The sequence below is a fragment of the Ascidia mentula genome, chromosome 3 (genome assembly GCF_947561715.1).
Source record: "Ascidia mentula chromosome 3, kaAscMent1.1, whole genome shotgun sequence".
Taxonomy (NCBI): domain Eukaryota; kingdom Metazoa; phylum Chordata; class Ascidiacea; order Phlebobranchia; family Ascidiidae; genus Ascidia; species Ascidia mentula.
Window position 1 is genome coordinate 9,047,316 of NC_138568.1, and position 21,007 is coordinate 9,068,322.

Genomic DNA, 21,007 nt, shown 5'->3' on the forward strand with positions numbered 1-21,007 from the left:
AATTAGTCCTCTATCCTGAATTCTTAATTCTGGTGACAAGCTCAATAATGCTATTCTGTGTAAAGGATCCTCAATGCGGAGAAGGCGGAATCACTTGTGGCCTGAAAAACTATTTTGTTGGTTTTATGTGGATGAGCGTGAATGCGGTTCATCATTGCCAAGGCGAAGCCTTGTTAAGCTGCTCTGCTCACTTGCATGGGAAAGGATACATCCCATGTTTTGTGTCAAGGCCGACTGTAAGTGGAAAATCAGCTTTAAACTTTCATTTATGGAGCAAACAACAAGTCACAGCGATAAAAACCGCAAGGCTGTCAAATGCGCCAATTTATGAGCTTTTATCTATAAACTTAATTCAAACGGTATAGTGCCGTACATGCCAGCACACGTTGCACAGAAGTGTTGTGTGTTTTGTGTCAACAACTTCATCCATTAAATTGTTTTCAGGAGAAGACATTCCTCTTTCGGTACATGAACATTATGAGCGCAGCCTGTTTGCTAATTTGCGGAATAGAATTGGTCGCCATGACAGTAGGAGCCATGCAGTCAAAACCACAACGGTAATTGTCACAGCCTATTATTTATAGAGTTTGTAAACGCCGGAATTTTCATCAGGATTGGTTTGGATAGTTGTAGCTACATCTTTACTCTTTGTATATACAGTAGGTCAACCCATCGCCTGAATGTTTTCGACAAAGTAACTTTGGATCCTCAAAGCTTAACAACGGCACAAGGCCCACTTGGCTATCCCAGCACCAGCCTGTGCGTGCCAATAAAAATATCTGATGGTAAGTTGTGCTTTCATGGCGGATGGAAGGGTAATCATGATCATGATTATGAAGCAGTGTCTTAAGATTGATTTCCATCACACTAGCGTGGCTTGTCAGCTACATACATGGCCTTCTCTTCTAGAGATTTTTCTTGCTAGGGAAAATTTCTAGATCCGCCCTGTGTATAACAACTTTGTTAACCGCCCTAAGCAGTAAAGGTCATTTTTTTAGGATTTTTTGCTAGAACTCTATTATAAATATGTCACTATCATAATGTATTGATTTTTTTTGAAAGGTCGTCGCTTTAATGACGAAGAAATGCAATCCGACATTTCTGCTAACAATAAACGTTCCCCGTAAATGGAAGTTTCAAAGAAAACCCCAAAACAAGTTTTGCTTCTGGTATCACGCCATGCTGTTTTCAGTTCATGTCAATAAATGTGTGATACTGTTTATTGGAAGTTTTTTATTCAAGTTCACAGAAAATGTCATATTCTCTGAATTAGCTGATTTATTACATTATTTGAGACAAGCGGCTGCGGATTTACATGCCAATTTGATTGGTTCTAAGACAACAAATTGTGTAGTGTTACGACACATTATGCAAAATAAAACACTTAAGTCAGTGTTTCTTAAACGTTTTTGTCCGCAAAGCCTTCCCAGTTGACTGATGGGAACTGCCAAAACATTAGAAATATCAAGTAAACATGAAGCGTTTTTCACCTATATTGGCTTTATTGTTCTTATGTACCTGTTGCCCAAACGCCGGACAAAAACTTTTACCAAAAACTATAGAAGCTCAAGGAATCCTTGTATTTTTATGGAACCTTATAGGGTTTCGTAGCACTTGAAAAATCGTTGCCAAAGAAATGTCAAAGTTAAATTGTTTGAAAATTTGCAAATTTGTGTGACCTAGTTTATCAGTCTTTGTTCAAAGTTGTAGGCACGCTGGTTGCCGTTAATTCCAGCCGTTTTTCTTCGCCTAAGTCAGCGGTGCACAAACTGCGGCCGTACGGCCGCATGCGGCCGCGGACGCTATTTTTTGCGGCCGTGCACATTTATATCAAAATGGTGACGTCATAAAACATCAATAGTATATCGGTGAATTGTTATGTACGCATGTACAGTTGTCGAAAAGCTAAACAGTGGAATCGCTCAGTCATGTCGCTGAAACGTAAAAGGTTGTTAAAACAAGAGAAAAGGGCGTTTAATCCCAAATGGGAAGTGAATTATTTTATGATGGAGACGTGAACCTAACGTGCAAGAACAAGGCAGTCATTGAATAATTCGACATTTCATTACATTGTAATATACGTAATTTGGCAAATGTAAATAATAAATAGTGCACATTTTTCAGGTATGGAATCATTTCCATTCCTTTCTTATATTGCTCACGTCAACTTGTCGTAATTATCAGGGGTATATCGTTGAAAAAGCAGTATATTCAGTGGCGGCCGTTAGCACACAGTAGTGTGTGTGTTGCGGCCGGCAATAGTAAAAAGGTTGTGCACCCCTGGCCTAAGTGTAAATTTTAGTTTTGGTGCTTGGTATTTATATTCTTCGACAGCTTCTGCTTTTCCTACACGTATATTTTTTTCCACAAAGGGCTGCGCTACATGCGTTTTAGTAAATAACTCCAGTAAATAACTCCTTTTCCATCAATCTTTACCTGCAGCATTGTGACGTCAGTTGACGAGAAGTCGGAACCATGAATACCTCCAACTGATACTTTTAGCGGACAACAAACAAGCATTTAAAAAAAAATAACACCATTTTAGCTACTGTTTTGTTGATCTTTAAAGTTAGGGTCATAATGACACAAGTTTTACCTCTTCCAAAACAAATGTACGAATCGAAACAGGGTATTTCCCGGCTAAAACAACAGATGAGAAAAATGCGAAAGGATCCACTTTAGATTTATTTCCAGTATGCTGCCCAAAGTGAGACTGATCACTTTCGATGTGACCGGAACCCTTATGAAACACACTGGTACAGTCGGGGACCAATATTCACGTGTGATAGCGAACTTTTGGGGCCAAAAAAGCGATCATGGGCCTCTTGAAAACAACTTTAAGATAACGTACAAAGAACACGTCACTGCAAGTCCATTATTTGGTGGGAAAAATGGAATATCAGCCAAGGATTGGTGGGCGTCTGTGTTTTGTGAAACTCTGATGAAAAGTGGCGTCATTAGTGTTGATGATGTCAAACATAAGCATCATACCGGTGTTACAAAGCCGTTTCTAGTGCCCAAACCCAAAGGTGGTGGTGCAACGCTGGACAAAGCCTTTAACCACGTGTTCAACAACTTTGAGTGGAATGCCTTTCCAGAATCACACAGGGTATTAAAGTTTATTCGTGACGAGTATAAAGTAAAGAGAAAGGAAATTTTGGCTGTGGGTGCAATTTCCAACAATGACGACCGGATTTCTATGTTTTTGTCCAAAGCAGGTTTGAATTTTTTTGTTGTTAACATTGATTTAAGGCCATTTCCGTTTTATAAATGTTTGTTTGCAAAAATGACAATACATTTCTCCTTAAATTTATGGGTTTACTCCGTCTGCCACAACAACTCATGATGTATAAAAAGCATAGTTATCGACTCTGCCCAACAAGTATATTTTCCCACTGCTTGGCAGTGTTCTTAAACGTTTGTTTGGAAAACAACAAGTAGCGATATTTATTTGCAGGCTTGAAGGAATTTATTGATTTTGTCATAACATCACACGACGCTGGATGTGAGAAGCCGGATCCGAAAATTTTCCATCAAGCTGTCTGCAATGCTAACAAGACAAAACCAATGTATTTACCAAAAATAAACATTTCAGAAATGCTCCATGTAGGTGACAGTTTTGAAAAAGACTATATTGGTGCTATTCAGTGTGGGGCACAAGCTCTGTTGGTGGACCGATATTCCAGAAAGGAACACTACAATCAAAACAGGACAATAACTAACCTTACAGGGGTGTTAGATTACCTCGAACCCAAATGACCTACACATAAATATGCAAACCCATTGTGCCATGTTTTTAATAAATGTGGAGAAAAGGTGTAGGAGTTATCAATCTTGGTAAACATGTTTTTTAATTGTGTAAGCTGCAGACAGATGGCCACTGTTTTGACCTAAAAGGTCTCATCAGTGCAGCTGGTGTGACTTTCAGACGACTTTGCTGACCAAACGGCCAAGCAAAGACTTGACTGTACAATCACTGTCATCCGTTAGGCATCATATTATTGGCTCCACTTTGCTTATCTTATGTTTTTTAATGTTGTCATCCGGTGTACTGTGGCTGCTATTTTGAAAACTATGAACAAATACAGCAGGATGTACATTTGCTATATTCCTAGGTAATTAAAGGATGACTAATAATGTTGTTTTTATGGAAGGGAAATTTAGGCTTGTTTAAACTCAGAATCATAAAAATTTGTATTGCACAATTACACAAACACACTATCACCTCAAGTTACAACAACATGCAAATACCAACCTTTCATTTTAAGTCTTTGAAGTGATGAAATAGCAATTTTCTGCAAAGATTTGCACCTTTCAAGACCAGATTAACAACATCACAATCACAATAAAGTATCACCCAGTTGTTTCCCTGTGCATCTTTGGCTGGATAGATTGGTTTGTAAACAGTGTATGCTATTACAGTACGGCAAATTTATGTATTTAAACTTGTGGTGATTTTTTTGAATCTCTGATTAAAGCTCTGTGATTCATATTAATAATTCCAGCAGATGCCACTGCCTTTTTTAATGTAGTTTCGATACTATCAAATGTTCCGTGAGTTCCACTGATACTTTTAAGCACTGCAGTTGATTCCTCAATATCAAAAGCAACAACCTGTAAATTTTTTGCATGCATTATAGAATGTCCATTATAGAAACACTTTAATCACCAAAATAAACCGCCAATTCATGCCACTTTAACTAAAAGTTTTACCTTGAGCCGAGCGCTATCGTTGGAAACGCTCTTCTGACACTCGACGCATTTCGGTAGAACTTTGTGAATGTGTTGTTGAATTCGGTAAAGACCCATAGACGGTTCGTTTGCAATCAAGTGGATTGTTTTGTTTATTCCATCACAACACCTGCGACTTTTATCCTCCAGTTCACGATCGCGAAGTGGCCGCTTCGCCATTTCACGCCTTGCTACCGGAAAGGCAACGCACGAACTTTCCGCTGGAAGCACAAGGAAAAAACGTAGAGAAAGTCCGCCAATATAATAATGGATGAGCGCAACCACAGAGCTTAGCCATGGCGACTAATAAAAATCTGCATAGTATTGTTACGTTGTATCAAACAGAATAAATATAATTTTTAACAAATAGTCATTTTTTGAGACATTCTTTACAATTTGCGTGATGTACTTTGTGTGGCTAATAACATTGGTGAAGCACATGTTTTTATCGCTCATGCGAAAATCACCAAACCAACCTGTTGCAAATCTTTTATGCTTGTTTGTTTTCATTCTTTTGTATTTTTGCTAATGCAAAATAGATGTATGGAAGGTCAGAATTGGTGCTGGCTAATGTGTATTGAGGCATGCGATACCAGTTTGCTGCAGCGTTAGAGTGTTACTGAGTTAACAATTGTCACCCATAATAAAAAAGCATTGCTTCCCCACCTGGTTGCTGTTTCATTAAAACCACTTCTTATTGTAGAAAGTATTTTTCGCAGTAAGGAATTAATGCCTACAACAGTAAACTGCATCCACTAGATTGATCATGTCAGTGAAATATGTATGATGAAGTTGACCCAGTAGAGTTTTCCATGTTCAGGTCGGTCCATAGGTTCTTTTAATTTTTATATGCACATGAAGTAATTTTAACATAGATTGGTAAGAATGACAGAGATTTATGAGTATAATGTTGGTTACGGAGGGTTACTCTTTTGTGTTTATTCAGCATATATACATTCTTTAGTTAAGGATGTCGGTTCACGATGAAACTTCACGCGATTCTATTCAACCTGACAGCAGTCCTGCAGTTCCAGAAGTGAAACCAAGACAAATGAAAGGGAATAGAAGAAAAAAGTAATGGCCACTTGGTCCACTGCATTGAAGCACAAAATCAATTCATTTTTGTAAACACGTTGACAATGTGTTGGATTTCATTGCCTTTGTTGTCCTTTTAAGTTAAAGATATGTTGTTTTCATGCAACTGATGTGCATCTTTTGGTTCTCATCTAAGAAATCTATTGCAAGTAAAATCCATATTTTTCTGTTGTAGGCCTCGGCACAGAAGTCGCACGCGCATCCGAGATGATGTGGAAACTGGCTCCAATGATCCAGATTACAGTCCGTATGAAGAGCTGTTGGATGAGGGTAGCGCATCAACTTGTTCAACACCAGTACCTGAAAAATTTTCATCAAATGAATCAACTCCTACACCAACACCTCAAGTCTATCCTTGGTGTGTTACTTGAGGCAATAGGATCTATTTTTCACAGAAAATAAATATATAGTTAGTTCTGCACATGTTTGTGCTGCTAAGATCAAATAAACAAACAGATTATCATATGTACACAAGTGTTCCTTGACACAATTGATGTGAGTTGGTTACATTGCTTTGTTACAGTTCTGGCCAAACTTGTGGTTTGTGTTACTATGGAGGGAAAAGTCTTCTTGGGCAGGGAGAATTAACCCGCTACGACCCAACCCCTGGCTTTAATGCATTTCGACGACCTACTTTAAAGACCAGAGGAAGCCGTGAATCTTTTTCAGGTCTTTCACCTGCCTCAGAAAGTGGTGACAGAACTGGAAAATCCCCATCCAGAAGTAGAAGCAGGGAAACACGACATAGGTAGTTTGTTACACATACACTTAGTTAGTCTTCATTTGCCTTTTGTGAACATCCTTTTCAGATCTGTAATTCTGCCAATGCTTTCTTTTGTTTTACTGTATATATATGTATGTATGTGTTTCGAATACAGAAAATATTTTGTTGCCTTTGCAGTAGTGAAAACGCAACAGAACTTTATAATTGTTGAACTTACCCTAACAAAATTCCATTCATAGTCGTGATTCAACAAGTCGGAGTAGCGAGCTGCGGACGTTCGATGTCGTTGAAGAGCTGAGCACAGTTGGTTGTGCAGATATGGCAGAACCAAGTCAGGTTTTTGAATCAACCGGTAAAGCTACAAAAAATTGGCATTACAGAAGATTTATAAATGATAAAATAACATGATTTCTTTGTAGGTCATGTGTCAGCTCATCATTGTTGTGCTGCTTGGTCTGAAGGTGTCACTCAAAATGAGCTTTATCAGCTTTTATGTGTAGACAAGGTAGCATATTTATACATATTGTTTTTAATTCCTTAATAAATCACAGTTTTTGTATAACTGTCCACACTAGTGCTCTGCAAACATGTGATTCACGAATATGTTCAACATTTTTGACTATTTTTGTTTCTTGAGTTAGTGAAATTAACAAAGTGATTAAACAAAGTCTATGTTTATATACAATTTTTGCTGCAAAGCGCAGAGGGACTTACATTGCTATTGTCTTTATTATTAGAAATTTAAAGTTTTTTTGTTTTTAATCATAACGTGATGCTTTTGAAAACTAAAAACTACACACCAGGGCTACACTGTGCACAGTCTGGGAACCATTTCATTCCACCATACCAAAAAACTCTTCAGTTTTCTGATAAAACTCTTGTCACATGGTTTAAAGTGTTTTTTAAAAGTTTAAATCAATATTCTGATGCATATTATTCATCTTTTAGGCTGTATATGGTGGAATTTCACAGAAATGTAGCTATTGTCAGAGGTATGGTGCTACCATCAAGTGCAAGGCATTACGTTGTGACAGACTTTTCCACTATCCTTGTGCTGCTGGCAGTGGTTGCTTTCAGGTGAATTCAAATGTATTTCAAGCATAGTAATACAGGTTTTACAATCGCAAAATACATAACACGACAATTTTATTAAAACTCCTGTATGACTTAGTTTTAAGTAAAGTCTACCCACGAAGATTTAAGGTATATAGTGGATTAAAAAATATCCAATGTTAAATTTTAATGTTTCAGGACATCAAGGCAATGCTGCTGTTGTGCCCAGACCACTTGGAACAAGCTCCGTCTATCGCATCGCCTGAAGAACTTAACTGCGCACTGTGTGATGACATAGGTAAAAAGATTGTCAACATATAGGAAATTATACATTTGATTATAGCAAGACTGATTAAAAATATATAAAAATCACCACTTCATGATGCCATAGTATAAGCCATTCCACAAAACCATTATCCCATATTTCAAGGTGAGATATCAGATTTTCTCTTTTGTACATCATGCGGACATCACTATCACGGTGGTTGCCTACATGTGGATGTAAATCCCATGGTTCGAGTTGGGTGGCAATGCCCGGAGTGCAAAATTTGTCAAACCTGCAGGTTAGTTTATTAAGTCTGAGAATAAATCTAGATTTTGTTCCCTTAACATTTAGTGATTAAAAACTTTAAACAAATAAAGTTACATCCATACATTTTGAGGTTTATTATGAGATTAAAATCCATTTTGTTACATTTATTTGTAAGGTCTAAATATTATATGCATTATTACTATTCAATGAAATAATCTAAAATGCTATGGTGTAATTTTTACAACTATGTACAACTTTTAATACCTGCAGCTAAAACTTTTACCAACCTGTTGCTTTATAACTTGTTACAAACTTTAAATAGTTACTAATTGGCTTCATGCTCATCGATTTGCCTTGTCGCCCAATTTGCCAATTTTCTTGTAATTAAGCACTTCCATATTTACCCCAACTAGTAGCTAATTGGGACAATATGCTTTTTCAGACAACCAGGCGATGACAATAAAATGCTTGTGTGTGACTCATGTGACAAGGGATACCATACATATTGCCTGCAGCCTGCCATGTCCTTCATCCCAAAGAATGGGTGGTGCTGTCAGGTATCATGCTTTGTTCCTTGCTGTTTATGCTTCAGATGGCTTGTGTGATGTTATGTCAGTATGATATGGTTTTGTAGTATGCATATAAGTGTGTTTAATTTATTATAAGGTTAAAAAAAGTGTCCGGAAAGATAGTATTTGATGCAGTGAAGGAGAGGTTCTGTTCAGTGTTGCTAATGTTTTGTGTTAAAACATTGTCCTACAACAATTGCTGAAGATTTTTCATACATATTAATGTGGCATATCATAAAATTAGTTTATTCAATAAGTTAGTAACTTGGATGTTATTAGGCATGTCGGAGATGTATTGACTGTGGACTTAAAGCCCCAGGAAATGGAGTTAACTCTATATGGCATTGCAATGATCAGGTACAAGATGCATATATTTTTCCACGAAATACAATTAAAATATAATATTTTTATTAGGTTTGCGATAGCTGTTACCAATTGAGAGGACTAGGTTCAAATTGTCCTGTTTGCAAAAAAGCTTATCAGGCAGGTGCACAGAAAGATGATATGTTACACTGCAATGAGTGCAAAAAATGGGTAAGTTCTCTAAGTTTAAATACTAAAACAAATTTTGTACATGACTAAGTTTTGTTGTATGAAAGACAGGTTTGTTTCTTATCGGCCAACAGTTTTTTTGCAAGTAATCATCATACAACATATGGCCTATTTTTCGGTTTATAGCCTTTTTGTGTGAATTGGTCTGTGCATTTTCAGTAAAAGCGCAAATCGATTGTAATTTTAACTTTTTTAACACGACCTAAAAAACTACAGGATTTGTCCAGTACACATCTTTCAAATTGATTACAGGTTCACGATGAATGTGAGGATGTCATAGACATGGACACATACTTTGACATGGGAACTGACTACAGTTGCCCTCGTTGCCGAGACGAAGCAGAAGATGTGGCACCTCCAGGTGATGTAATGGTACCGGATGAGGATGTAAGTTTTCAGGCGCCTTCGACCAGTGAGTCGCCAGGAAAGCCTGCTGCTGTGGAAATGATGCTTGATGATGTTTCACAAAAAGAAGCTGCTAAAAGGACTGCAATTTCTGCCAGTATAGAATCTGACCAATCGTCTACTGGAATGAAAGGTGTGGAAATTATATGTTATAGTTATATAATATAATATATATATCATGTTTTATATAAGATTTTCTTTTTGTCACCAACTTCAAAAAAATTTGTTTTTTTTGCTGAATACAACATAAATTTGATTATATTTACATTTGCCTACAAATTCACATTTTTTGAGCAACTTTTTTCTTTGCAACGTGTTTAAAACAAACAAACTAATATTTCATGCCCAACTTAAATAGAAAAATTGAATTTTTTACTTCCAAGTTATATCCTGTGATATATAGGGTTTAAATCAAAAATGTATTGTAACAACCTCAACTGCTTTGTATGTTTTAGGAAGCAGCACCGATCCTATGTTGTTCTCTGCTGGAAGTCAAATGGGCGACATTAAGAAGAGAAATCCGAGTGGAGATATTGTGTTGCATCACCCAAGACTTGGCAGCCAGGATCGCAAGTCATCTTTGGAAAGTAACATAGGAAATATCTTCCCTGAAGCAGATGTGCAGGTTTGTTCAGTTTCAGATGTATTAATTTAAGTTAAAAATGCTTGTTATTAAAATTGTAATAAAATTGAATTGCCTTTCTCTTTAAACTCACAAGTATATGAAGCAAGAGCGCATTAGAGCAAAGGTTCCCGTCGTGCAGTTTCCACAACAAATTGTGTGACTTTTGAGCTGTGGCACTAATTAAAAATGTAATATCGTAATATTACTGGAGTGTATTTCTCCCCACAAAAAGGTCAACAAAAGTTTTTAGGTGCAAACTACTTTATCAGGGTAATAACACAGCAGTGAAAAATGTTTCACAGTGTCAATTTTTTTACAATAGTTTGTTTAATTTTTTTGCTTTTCCCAGGATCCCTTGAGTGGATTGTTCAGCACAGATGCCTACCAGCCCATAGTGAGCGTTCCCATGCTCTTTGAGGATTCACAAGGAAATGTAATTGGTAAAGATGATTGGCCAAAGCGGAAAACACGAAGACTTTCGTCTGATTCTTCTCCAACCAAACCACAACCAAAAGTTGCATTATCACCAACAGGTCACTTATTTTTTATGTTCATTTGTAAAAGCTGAATGCATATAGAGTGTGCTATACTTAATTGATATTGCCCAGAAATATTTGTACATATTTTTTGATACATTTATATGAAAATTATTTATGACTAACAAATTAAATGTGATCCCTTATGACAATATCCCGTTTTTATTTAGGTTCTTCTCCATCTCAAAACAATGGAAAGGGCATGGGTAAACCTGGAACAATGTTTGGGAAAGGGAAACCATTTGGAGCCAGGCGTAGGCCAAGTGTGCGTGGAGCTAGAGGCAAAGGCTACAGCAGAGGAAAGGGGTAAGAAATTCTTTCACATTCTGGCAAAAAATTCTATGATCCAAAATTGTGCATCAGGCTTAGTTGAAATTTTCTGCCACTAAACAACTCTCTATGTTAGTCCTAAATATGCAAAAAACTTCCAAAATAAATATTTTTGTTTGCTTTATAACAAGTCGTGGAAGTCGGCGTCAGCGAGGTGGTCTTGCAGCAAATACAGGATCAGTTTCTTCAGTGAACGTTCCGAGCCCCACAACACCTATGGCATCACCGGGTCAACCAAGTCCAAGTGTCAGCGCCCGAAGGAGGTCGAGAAGTCGATGGAACCGTGGATCGCAGGGAGGTATTCCATCTAAACACCAACATTGTTTTTTGTTAAGTTCGTTTTACCGTATATTGATGTTTTTATGCTGCGTATTTCAAGAAGATTTTTTCAGAAAGTTAACTCAACAAACTTTCTTTAGCAAATATGTCCAAAGTCAGACCTCGCTAAATTTCTTTTCCTGGATTGGTTCCATTATTTTTCGATTTGTTAATCGGGATTCACTACTAAGCTGACATTGTGTAAATGTTGAGAAAAATGCTGATTTGCTGAAGCTTTTTGTTCTGTCATTCATAGGGACTGAGCTGGGTGCAATTACTGCCACTGATGGTGGACATGAAAGTGCAGATGAAGAATATGGAGATTCGATGCACAACACTGTCGTTCTTTGTTCAGCAGATGACGACTTCACTTTGAACCAGGTAATACAATCATCCATTCTCTGCATGTTGTGTTTTATATGTGCAAAAAAAAATACTTGTTTTTGTGTTGTTTTTATAGAAGTACATAGCACCAGTTACCCTTGATTAATTTATAACTGCTTTTGTACTCTCTATCATAAACGTTTTCTTTTTGGCAAATATACACTACCAACTTAACATTCAAACAAAATAAATGCAAAAAAAACCTGAGAAATCCTCTTATGTAATCCACAGGACATGTGTGTCGTGTGTGGAAGTTTTGGGCAAGGAGCTGAAGGAAGATTGGTGGCGTGTTCCCAGTGTGGGCAGTGCTACCACCCATACTGCGTCAATCTCAAACTCACCAAAGTTGTCTTGAGAAAAGGCTGGAGATGTCTAGACTGCACTGTAAGTAGATAATTTTCACTTATGCATGTATGGCCCAGACCACCATCTCACAAATTGTATTTTGCTGTATTTCTCTGTACATTGTTTTGCTGAGTATGATGGCACAAATAAAATTATTAGTGGAGTACAAATTTGCTGCAACTTGAATCATGCAGCACTTAGAATTGTTCTAGGAATGATTTAAATTGTCATGTATAAACAATAATACATTTTTACTTTTTCGTATGTTACAATTGAATACTTTTGAAAAAGGATTTTTTATTTTACATTGTTATCTTTTTCTCCTGTTTTTTTATGATGTTGGTTGTGTGACAATGTTTTATCCAATTCAGTTGCTTGAATCAAGAAAAATATAGTTATTGGAATTTTAGCTCTTGTTTATGTGTCAGGTATGTGAGGAGTGTGGTGAAGCTGACAACCCATCCCAACTTTTACTCTGTGACGACTGTGACATTTCATACCATACATATTGTCTTAAACCACCTTTACATCATGTGCCTAAAGGAGGTTGGAAATGCAAATGGTAAGTCGAAGAAAATCCCTTATTGTACATGGTACAGGTTAAATAGATGTTTGTGCACTAATTTGTCTGCAATGTGATCATTTGGACTTAATGAACTGATTTTTTTAATACCCTTTTGATATTTTTTTAATTGTTTTGTCCCAAATTTATATATATATACAGAGAGATAGGGGATATATGGTAGAGATCCCCTTCGTATATATGTAAAGGTTGCCTGGCAAGTTGTGCGCTTGCGCACCAGTGTACCTTGTATACCCTGTGAAACCACTGAGCTCCTGTAGCTCAGTTGGTAGAGCGTTGGGCCTGGTTAGCCCAAGGTCGTGAGTTCAAACCTTACCGGGAGTTCAAACCTTGATTTTTCAAATCTTGCTCCGACTTGTCAGGAAAAAGTGGCTGATCCAGCTAGGCTGCAATGCCTTGGCTGCGAAGCCTGCAAACCTACCAATTGCCAGAAATGAGAAATAACCTTGTGTCTGGTAGTCACAGTATATCAGTATTTCATGATCGGAAATGTTGTATTCAGGTGTGTCCGTTGCACCCACTGCTGTTCCACCTCACCCGGAACCAATTGTGATTGGCAGGAAAACTACATGTCATGTGGACCCTGTGCATCTCTCTCACACTGTCCATTTTGCAAACGATCATACAGAGATGAGGATATCATCATGCAGTGTTCCCACTGTGAAAGGTACAAAACTTTTTTTTTTTACGTTTTGGTAGAAAATTGGCATGTAAAAAGTACTCTGCATGTTACAATACAAGTGATTTTAAAATTGTAATTTAAGCAGAATTTGTTCCGAAACTGAGCAGTAATTGATCAACTTTGTTTCAACCGGGACTATTTTATGGTTTTTATCCATTAATCCTTTCTTTTCAGCATATTTTTTGCTTATATTCAAAAATCGCCATATATCTACCAACAGTATGAAACAATCTTTTTTCCAGGTGGTTACATTCCAGTTGTGAATGCTTGTTCTCTGAGTCAGACATCGAGAAGGTCCTTGAAAAAGGATACACCTGCATTTTATGTCGTCCTAAAGGTACCCCGCCCCCTCACCTTGACCTGAATCCCCATTCCATGGATGGTGATCCCACCACTGGGATTTACCCTGGGAGAACTCGCTCAGATGCGGAAGCTGTTAAGGTATCAGTAAAATATAGAAAATAGTATATACTTAACATTATGCATGGACAAACATTATTGTATGTTGTCCTTGAACATGGTTACTTAAATATACTCTCAATGTATTGATTGTCATTTACAAGCTGCAACATGACTAACTACATGTAAAAATGGAATGCAAATTGTTGACACAAGGTGATACTGGCAGAGTGTTGTGTTTGTTGATAAAATAACTCAAAGACTTGTGAAAATCCATCCAAATTTATAATGAAATTCGAAGGAGTATCACAAGGATGGTGTATCACTGACAAGTATTGGACTTCAACACATTCAGCAGCTCATGCAAAAATCAATGGGAATGAACAAAAAGAAGCCACCTATATCCAGAAGGTACTGAAACTTTAACTATGAAGTATTACAATGTTTAAACCATTATCACACTCTTTGTAGGCGCAGCCAGGCATTAAGCAAAGCACCAGGTGCAGCACCGACCAAACCTTCACCATCTACTTTGGATGTTTCAATGGAGAGTGCTAAAGGTAAGTTGGTCCTTTGTTATAATTTATAGCTGGTCATTGAAGAGCTAAAAGGTTTTGGAATTTGTGAATAGCATTTTAGTCATAAAGTTTCTGTCAAAATGCAGCATATACCACTTCGTAGAAACTCAAATCATGGATTTCCTCATAATTCTGGGAATAATAAGACTGGGCCCATGTTGTTATTAGCATGGTCACGTTTGAAAAAAAATGTTTCGGCAAGAAATAATGCCATCATCAGTATAAATGACGCGGTTGGTGTAGCTCCATCATTACAAGGAGCTGACCTGACCGACGTCACAGCTAAGGCTTGCGCGGGTGGTGACGTCATTTTGTTATTGGCCACACACCACTAGAGGCAGAAAATGCGCAGTAAGCAATGCTTTTGCCTAAAACGTTTTCAAACATGACAATGTTAATAACAATATGTACCACTTCTTGTTTAACAAAATTAATTTGTTGATTATTTTCGTAATGCTTGTGAGAGATTGCCATGGAATTAAGAAAAACAAATTATTAATTGTTTTAGGTGACGTAGACATGAGCACAGAACAACAAACACCGACAAAATCTGAATTCGACCCAACTCTATCCAGTGATCAATGTAAGTCACTTAAGTATATCATGAACCATTTGCCTATGGCAATTAATTTGCTCTATGTTGGTTTTAAACTGGTAGGCGAAGTCATTGTCAAAATCTGCTTTAAATTTGTGTGTTCAGAAACATGATGAAAATGTTTTCGTTTTATACTATTGAATAAGCCTGAGGGAACTGTAAATCAGTGCTACACTACTCCGTTGCTTTCCACAGAAATAGTAACTACAGAATCTGATTCCTAGTAAGAAAAAGAAAAATGAAAAAAAACAACATTTTTCTAGCAACAATATGGGTGTGAAATCCCAACGATTTGCAATATACCTGTTGCGTAACTGACAAGTGTTTCCAATGGCAGCATTGGACTTAGCATACAGCGATGCTGTACTGGCCATAGCTGAAGATATACCGCCTTGTTCAGAAGTCGATATCGCAAGTAAAAAGTTGCTAGGTTTGTGGCACTGGACAAAATGTTGCATGTTTTATGTTGTTTGGGAGGTGATCTTGGGAAGTTCTGGTGAAATTCTGTCAATTGTTCATTTAATTTTGTCATACAGCATCATTTCCTTCGGTTTGTGTATTGACAAAAAGTTTTTCAAGAAGAACTGTCTTGTTTGGTATGTTGATTAGTCACTGTCCATGTTTTCTGTAATAAATTTGCCACATGGATGAAAGTTTGTATGAATATAATTGAATTTTATTTCAGTATTTTGTTCCATTAACCACTACAAGTTATAAAAATGAGAAGGAAGATTCACATGAAAATGCATTAATACATACAAAATCAATATAATTTTGTAGGAAGTCGCAAACACTGTAATTTTGTTTGTTTGGTGTAATATGTAAATTTGTTTGGATCTAAACTTATTTAGTCATACTTTTGACTGAACAGTCTTGTGTTCAAGGTGGTGACAATTGACTCTGTATGCTTTTCTAAATGGCTTTGCATTTTCTGATTGTTCATCAAAGTGTGCATGTGAACCTCTAATGTACATAAGCATCAACAGGCAACTTGAAACAAAGTTGTTCTGTAATGTTATTCTGTTTTTTGTGTGTTTGGAGACTAATTAGGAAATCAGGGGTTGATTTAATTGAGTATCTGGTGTCAAATCGAGGGATTATTGTCTCTCTAAATTATATTTCTAACACCTGAAGGTGTGGCACATTTATGATTATTGCCAACTTACTAAATGTGATATTAGTTGCTTCTTAGTTTTAATATATTAGGGTTTCTCAACTCTGGGTGAGTAGATCACTTGTCACTTGCCTCATTTGGTACACTCTGTGCCCCCGATCAAAGATGAAAAATTTTGATTTTTTACGCAATGAACTTCATCACTCAAAGTATTATTGATTGAAAACGTTCTATTGAAGGCCTTGAAAGGTCATTGCGGACCCCTAGTTGACAACCCTGATCTATACTTGTGACTCTAATTTGTTGTTTGGGCGGTTTGTTGGTTATCAGGTAACATGGGTGATCATCATGATCATAGTTAACACAATTTCTTGATTAAATTTATTTTGATCTTTTACTCAATGCTTACATTACCTTACCAGCACACAATGCTTTGACATGGAACAGCTACTATAATTTTTGACTGTGATGCAGATGGAATGCAATGTTCGGTTGAGGTAGACAGTACAACTGGCGAGGTTGTCTTTCCTGGAGAAGTTAAGACTGGGTTGGCAAAAGACAAAGCAGAAGTCAAGAGACGGAGAAAGCCCTACCGACCTGGTGAGTAATGTTACGCACAGCTTGCCACCGATATTGCACTTGCTGTTAAATATTGTTTGGTCACTGACTTCAAAAATTGAAATATTGGGATCTGCCCAAAACTGCAGATGCAGGCCTAGCGATCACTGCAACTTATTTTAAATAATACTAAAAAAAGCAGTAGCTTTTTATTACAGGATCAGCCTGGCTTATAAATCAGGAATATATATTTCGCCCCATGGGCATCTTCAGTTCCTTCAGTAAACACATTAAATGATATTAAAAACGTCTTATTCAAAGATTCTATTTGTCTTATTCAAAGATTCTATATAAGCTACTGCTTTTTTTAGTATTATGGTCACTGACTTATTATTATTTGGTAATAGAAGTGACATGAAACTCCAATCTTACAAATCCTACAGTCTTGTGAATTTATTTTCCAATAAACGTTCTCTGAACGAGATCTATACATCAACAGCATTACATTCTCTTCCTTGTCTCTCTCATACCCTTTGCAATATAACCTTAATTGGGAATAATTTAATGAAACCCTATGATCTTTATTGTTTTCTCTCAGTCATAAGCAGGGTTACTACCATGACCCAAAATTTCAAAACCTTGTTTTAAATGTTAAAGAGATGCAGGCGTGTCTAAAAACCTATACAACGCTATGCAGTATCACTAACAAACTGTTTGCTGGATATGTCCAACTTGATCATAAGACATTATTTATCACTGCTTATATATTTATTTGCCACAGGTATTGGTGGGTTTAATGTACGACAGAGAGGTAGAGGTTCTTACATCGGATCCAGAGGTGGCAGGGCCCGGATCCGTAGAGGGGGGGTCACAATTTCAAGTGGCAGAATGATTGGTGGTGTTGGATTTGACCAGGAAGATTTCAAATCTGATGGTGTCAAACTTAGAGCGTCAGAAATACAAGGAGGTTTGTGATGAATTTGCAAGTGGGATGAAATACAAATGTGACAATTCTGTTGTTGTTGAGTAAAAGTGTGTTTGGACTTTACGACTGCATGTCAAGTTGTGTAAAAATGCATTGTAATCTTTCCTATTTAATTCGTTGATGAGAGTTTCCATTAGAATATTGTAATATCCCCTTATGACAAAATTTTTAATCTTAAACAAAAGTGAGTTAAAGGTATGCTGTACCCAACTCATGTTTTGTGGTTTAAACAATTATAAGGGTGTAATTACATAATTGCTGCTTGCAGTCAAAATTTGATACTTGAAATATTTGTCACATAACCTTATGTATGCACAGAGTCTGGTTCAAACTATATTAAACATGAATCTGAAGGTGGAATTACAATTGCACATGACAGCAAAGCTGCTGCTGCAGAGTTGTCCCAAGAAGGTGAGGAAAATAACACAGATTCAATGTCGCACACTTTTGGGAAAATTCTATATTTGTAAACTAGGTTTACTGGCTTGCAGTTTTGTGAAACTACATTTAATTTAGGTCAATCTGGAGTTGTTCCCCCCCTGAAACTAAAGATTGCTGTTCCACAAACACAGCAACAACAGCCGAAGAAACGGAAAAAGCGCACACGGATTATTGACCAGTTTCCGCCATATATTCAGGTTTTCAGAATTATTTGTTTGCAACTTTTATCAATCTCTTCTCCATTGAAAGTTTAGATTTAAAAACTTCAGTTTAAGTTACATGGAAATTATTTGAAACCAACATTTATGACTGAATGCAAGATAGAATGAAAAAAAAATTCAGTGTGTATCTAGTTTTTGGAGAAAGACTCATGTTTAATATGCACAACCAGAGATAATACAATTGGCCATTTTTTACATATTTTTTCTGCTTTCTGTGACCCGCAATTAACCTAGGTGTTTTTTAAACAGGAGGGATTTTTTGGCAATGAGATACTGACAGTTGCCAAGGGCCTCTCAACCAAAACTCTGGATTCATTCGACAGGGAAAGTAGTGACATCCATGGCAAACAGTAAGTGCCCAAGATTTTAATTCCACCCATTCATATAGTCACAAAAGCACATGAATTGTGTTTTAGTGCGGCAGTACAGAGTGAGTCTGCATCCAAAATAGTCTTGCCTGAACGCATCCGGATGCGCTTGGAAGCCCAGGTTGCTCAAAGAGCAGCTGATGCCAAAAGGAAAGCAGAGTTTAAGCATGATCGCTCACAGGTATGACAAAATTCCACTTTCAAAGTTATTGTTTGCCCTCAGTGGATAAATCTTTATTATCCATCCTTCCAGAGAGTATTGCCCGATATCCATATTTTTGCAATGTCCTTTTTTTACTGTTTTTTTTTTTATACTTCAAGGTAAAACTATTAATTTTCTAATGTAAATTGAAAGATAAAGATATGACTAGCTAGTTCAGTGACGTCAATTGCAGTAGAATTTAAAATGTTTGGGAGTGGTTTTGTCTGACAGCAAATTAGCTTTGGCGTTTCTATTTAAACATGTCCATCCCTAGTTTCTTACTTGAAACAACATTTCTTGATAATAAACTTATTTCTGCTTTAAGGCAATGCTGTAAAAAACACATTTACCTTGTATGAGTGTGGTTTAAAATTTCTGGATGTGTTGTAGATGCGGAGAATGCCATCAGGTGACGATGAGGGAATAATGATGGACAAGGAGAGTGAAGAGCTTCTTGGTGTTTTACCTGATGATCTTCAATTCAAAGACGATGAACTGCTTGGCATTATTTCTGGCAGTTTAAAGGGCCCTGATGGTTAGTGTTGCGCAGTATATTATGTGCAAGCAACAAATGAATATTTCCTATTTTGGAATGCCTATGTGTGATGACAAAAATTTTATAAGTTTTCGTAAAAAATAAAGTACAAAAAATAGAATATCGTTTGGACCTCACTGGCAAATTCAGTTGTTATTAGACATCAAATTTTAATGCCATAAGCCTGTTACAACAATTAATTTTGGAAACCGAATTGAAATATGAAGACCTTCATTGTGCTTCATGTACAGGTGAACAAGACAGCCATGAAAATATTCTCAGTCCAAATGTGTTGGAGTCTCTTGTTAAGGATGGTCTTGCAAGCATGGGTGGGGATGTCACATCTTTATTCTCCGATGTCCTGAACGGCAGCCATGATGTCACCAACAATTCAGGTATAGCAACTCTTGCAAACTTGGTTGTAAGTTGTTTGTCAAATGCTTAAATGTTATGTACACATATTACATAATGCAATTTACTCATTTGCGTCTCAATTAATTTGGTAAATGATGTGGAAGTTTGAGAGAAGAAACAGTGAAAATATCTTGTCCAAATAAAAATTTTCAATTTAAGATGAGCATGGGCTGCTCGGTGATCTTAGCAACATAAATGATTCGTCCAAGACACCAAACAGTTCACTCAACACAAGCACACTCCAAGACTCATCTTTGCCATCGAATAGTGCTGCTGTTTCAGCAACAAGTTCTTTTCTCGACCAAACAACTGAAATCATTAGTTCTATGGAAACCGAAGAGGTATTTGATTTGTGCTGTGCAAATACTACTATTATTATTATCATATATGACATTGCAATATAAAAATCAGAAGAACATTTATGCATTTCATTGAACCCAATGACGTTGATTTTAGTTTTTTCATCAAATTATAAAAGTGTTGATCTTAAATTCCCCGAGTTTAACTTGGGTTTTAAATTTGCATGTGTTAAAATACTTGTTTACTAAACAAGAACATTTTATATTCTGTTGCAGGCACAAAGTGTGATCAATGACAACAACAACCTGATTGTGAAACAGGAACAACCTCAACTGCTCGGAGTCCCAAAACAACAGCAACTGATGCAACAACAGCACCAGCAGCCACCAATGAACCAACAACAGCAACCACAAATGCTTGTCAACCAGCCTACAGGGGCTGCCATGCTGCAGCGTCAGCATAGCTTGCCTGTTATGCCTTCACAGATGTCAATAATGCAAAATGTGGGTGGCAATCAGGTTACAGGTGCCATGCAGATGGGGCCGCGCCATATGATGCCTGCCATGCACGCACAACAACATGGCAAGATGGGAATTATACCTGGACAACAGCAGCCATTTGTCGGTGGCATGTCAGCCAGTGGTGACAAGATGATGGAAAATCACCCCATGGGCTCTCCCTGTGAGTTTTTGGTTTTAATCTTCCAAAATCAAGTGTCCAATTTTTTTTTATTGGTGTTGTTTAAAAAAAAGTGGCTTCAAATTCTTGAAAAAATATGGCCTACATAATCATACACAAAATCTTGGCTCATATATTGTGTAAACCTGTTTTTA

General features: G+C 36.9%; 3 protein-coding genes across 7 annotated transcripts in view; 2 read left to right on the plus strand and 1 right to left on the minus strand.

Annotated features, from left to right (window-relative positions):
• The first annotated feature begins 2,662 nt into the window (after positions 1-2,662).
• LOC145895148 (haloacid dehalogenase-like hydrolase domain-containing protein 3) lies at positions 2,663-3,854 on the plus strand. Its single transcript, XM_082983920.1, has 2 exons — positions 2,663-3,218; positions 3,458-3,854. The coding sequence occupies exons 1-2, from the start codon at positions 2,696-2,698 to the stop codon at positions 3,757-3,759; spliced, it is 825 nt and encodes a 274-aa protein (XP_082840046.1). The 5' UTR covers positions 2,663-2,695; the 3' UTR covers positions 3,760-3,854.
• Positions 3,855-4,016: 162 nt separating this feature from the next.
• On the minus strand, positions 4,017-4,947 carry LOC145895156 (BLOC-1-related complex subunit 8-like). 2 transcript variants are annotated; one of them, XR_014401599.1, is made up of 3 exons: positions 4,714-4,947; positions 4,256-4,614; positions 4,017-4,072 (listed from the first exon to the last, which is right to left on the minus strand). XR_014401599.1 is itself a non-coding variant. In XM_082983929.1 (2 exons), exons 1-2 carry the CDS (start codon positions 4,909-4,911, stop codon positions 4,441-4,443), a joined length of 372 nt encoding a protein of 123 aa, XP_082840055.1. In that variant the 5' UTR covers positions 4,912-4,947; the 3' UTR covers positions 4,155-4,440. The 2 variants fall into 2 exon arrangements, 1 of the variants encoding a protein (XP_082840055.1); XM_082983929.1 differs by lacking the exon at positions 4,017-4,072 and having other exon boundaries at positions 4,155-4,614.
• Positions 4,948-5,432: 485 nt separating this feature from the next.
• LOC145895135 (histone-lysine N-methyltransferase 2C-like) overlaps positions 5,433-21,007 on the plus strand; it is a 38,917-nt gene continuing 23,342 nt past the window's right edge. For all 4 annotated transcript variants that reach the window (XM_082983898.1, XM_082983900.1, XM_082983901.1 and 1 more), the window contains exons 1-35: positions 5,433-5,551; positions 5,696-5,805; positions 6,002-6,184; positions 6,350-6,574; positions 6,790-6,902; positions 6,970-7,055; positions 7,499-7,627; positions 7,802-7,901; positions 8,034-8,166; positions 8,578-8,692; positions 8,984-9,061; positions 9,119-9,238; positions 9,509-9,794; positions 10,117-10,286; positions 10,636-10,819; positions 10,993-11,128; positions 11,284-11,450; positions 11,727-11,851; positions 12,086-12,238; positions 12,628-12,761; positions 13,285-13,449; positions 13,707-13,905; positions 14,165-14,274; positions 14,335-14,423; positions 14,950-15,024; positions 16,625-16,750; positions 17,490-17,675; positions 18,012-18,104; positions 18,210-18,331; positions 18,605-18,705; positions 18,772-18,904; positions 19,316-19,460; positions 19,712-19,855; positions 20,034-20,215; positions 20,450-20,855. In XM_082983898.1, coding sequence (XP_082840024.1) covers positions 5,702-5,805; positions 6,002-6,184; positions 6,350-6,574; positions 6,790-6,902; positions 6,970-7,055; positions 7,499-7,627; positions 7,802-7,901; positions 8,034-8,166; positions 8,578-8,692; positions 8,984-9,061; positions 9,119-9,238; positions 9,509-9,794; positions 10,117-10,286; positions 10,636-10,819; positions 10,993-11,128; positions 11,284-11,450; positions 11,727-11,851; positions 12,086-12,238; positions 12,628-12,761; positions 13,285-13,449; positions 13,707-13,905; positions 14,165-14,274; positions 14,335-14,423; positions 14,950-15,024; positions 16,625-16,750; positions 17,490-17,675; positions 18,012-18,104; positions 18,210-18,331; positions 18,605-18,705; positions 18,772-18,904; positions 19,316-19,460; positions 19,712-19,855; positions 20,034-20,215; positions 20,450-20,855 — 5,017 coding nt within the window. In that variant the 5' untranslated portion in view covers positions 5,433-5,551; positions 5,696-5,701. The remainder of the gene's footprint in view (positions 5,552-5,695; positions 5,806-6,001; positions 6,185-6,349; positions 6,575-6,789; positions 6,903-6,969; positions 7,056-7,498; positions 7,628-7,801; positions 7,902-8,033; positions 8,167-8,577; positions 8,693-8,983; positions 9,062-9,118; positions 9,239-9,508; positions 9,795-10,116; positions 10,287-10,635; positions 10,820-10,992; positions 11,129-11,283; positions 11,451-11,726; positions 11,852-12,085; positions 12,239-12,627; positions 12,762-13,284; positions 13,450-13,706; positions 13,906-14,164; positions 14,275-14,334; positions 14,424-14,949; positions 15,025-16,624; positions 16,751-17,489; positions 17,676-18,011; positions 18,105-18,209; positions 18,332-18,604; positions 18,706-18,771; positions 18,905-19,315; positions 19,461-19,711; positions 19,856-20,033; positions 20,216-20,449; positions 20,856-21,007) is intronic.

What these genes read in the sequence shown, in the direction of transcription:
- LOC145895148 (XM_082983920.1), top strand. Translation starts at nt 2,696, where the DNA reads ATGCTGCCCAAAGTGAGACTGATCACTTTCGATGTGACCGGAACCCTT. An exon ending in TATGTTTTTGTCCAAAGCAG is followed by an intron (nt 3,219 to 3,457) that starts GTTTGAATTTTT and finishes ATTTATTTGCAG; the next exon opens with GCTTGAAGGAATTTATTGAT.
- LOC145895156 (XM_082983929.1), bottom strand. Translation starts at nt 4,911, where the DNA reads ATGGCGAAGCGGCCACTTCGCGATCGTGAACTGGAGGATAAAAGTCGC. An exon ending in ACGATAGCGCTCGGCTCAAG is followed by an intron (nt 4,615 to 4,713) that starts GTAAAACTTTTA and finishes AAAAATTTACAG; the next exon opens with GTTGTTGCTTTTGATATTGA.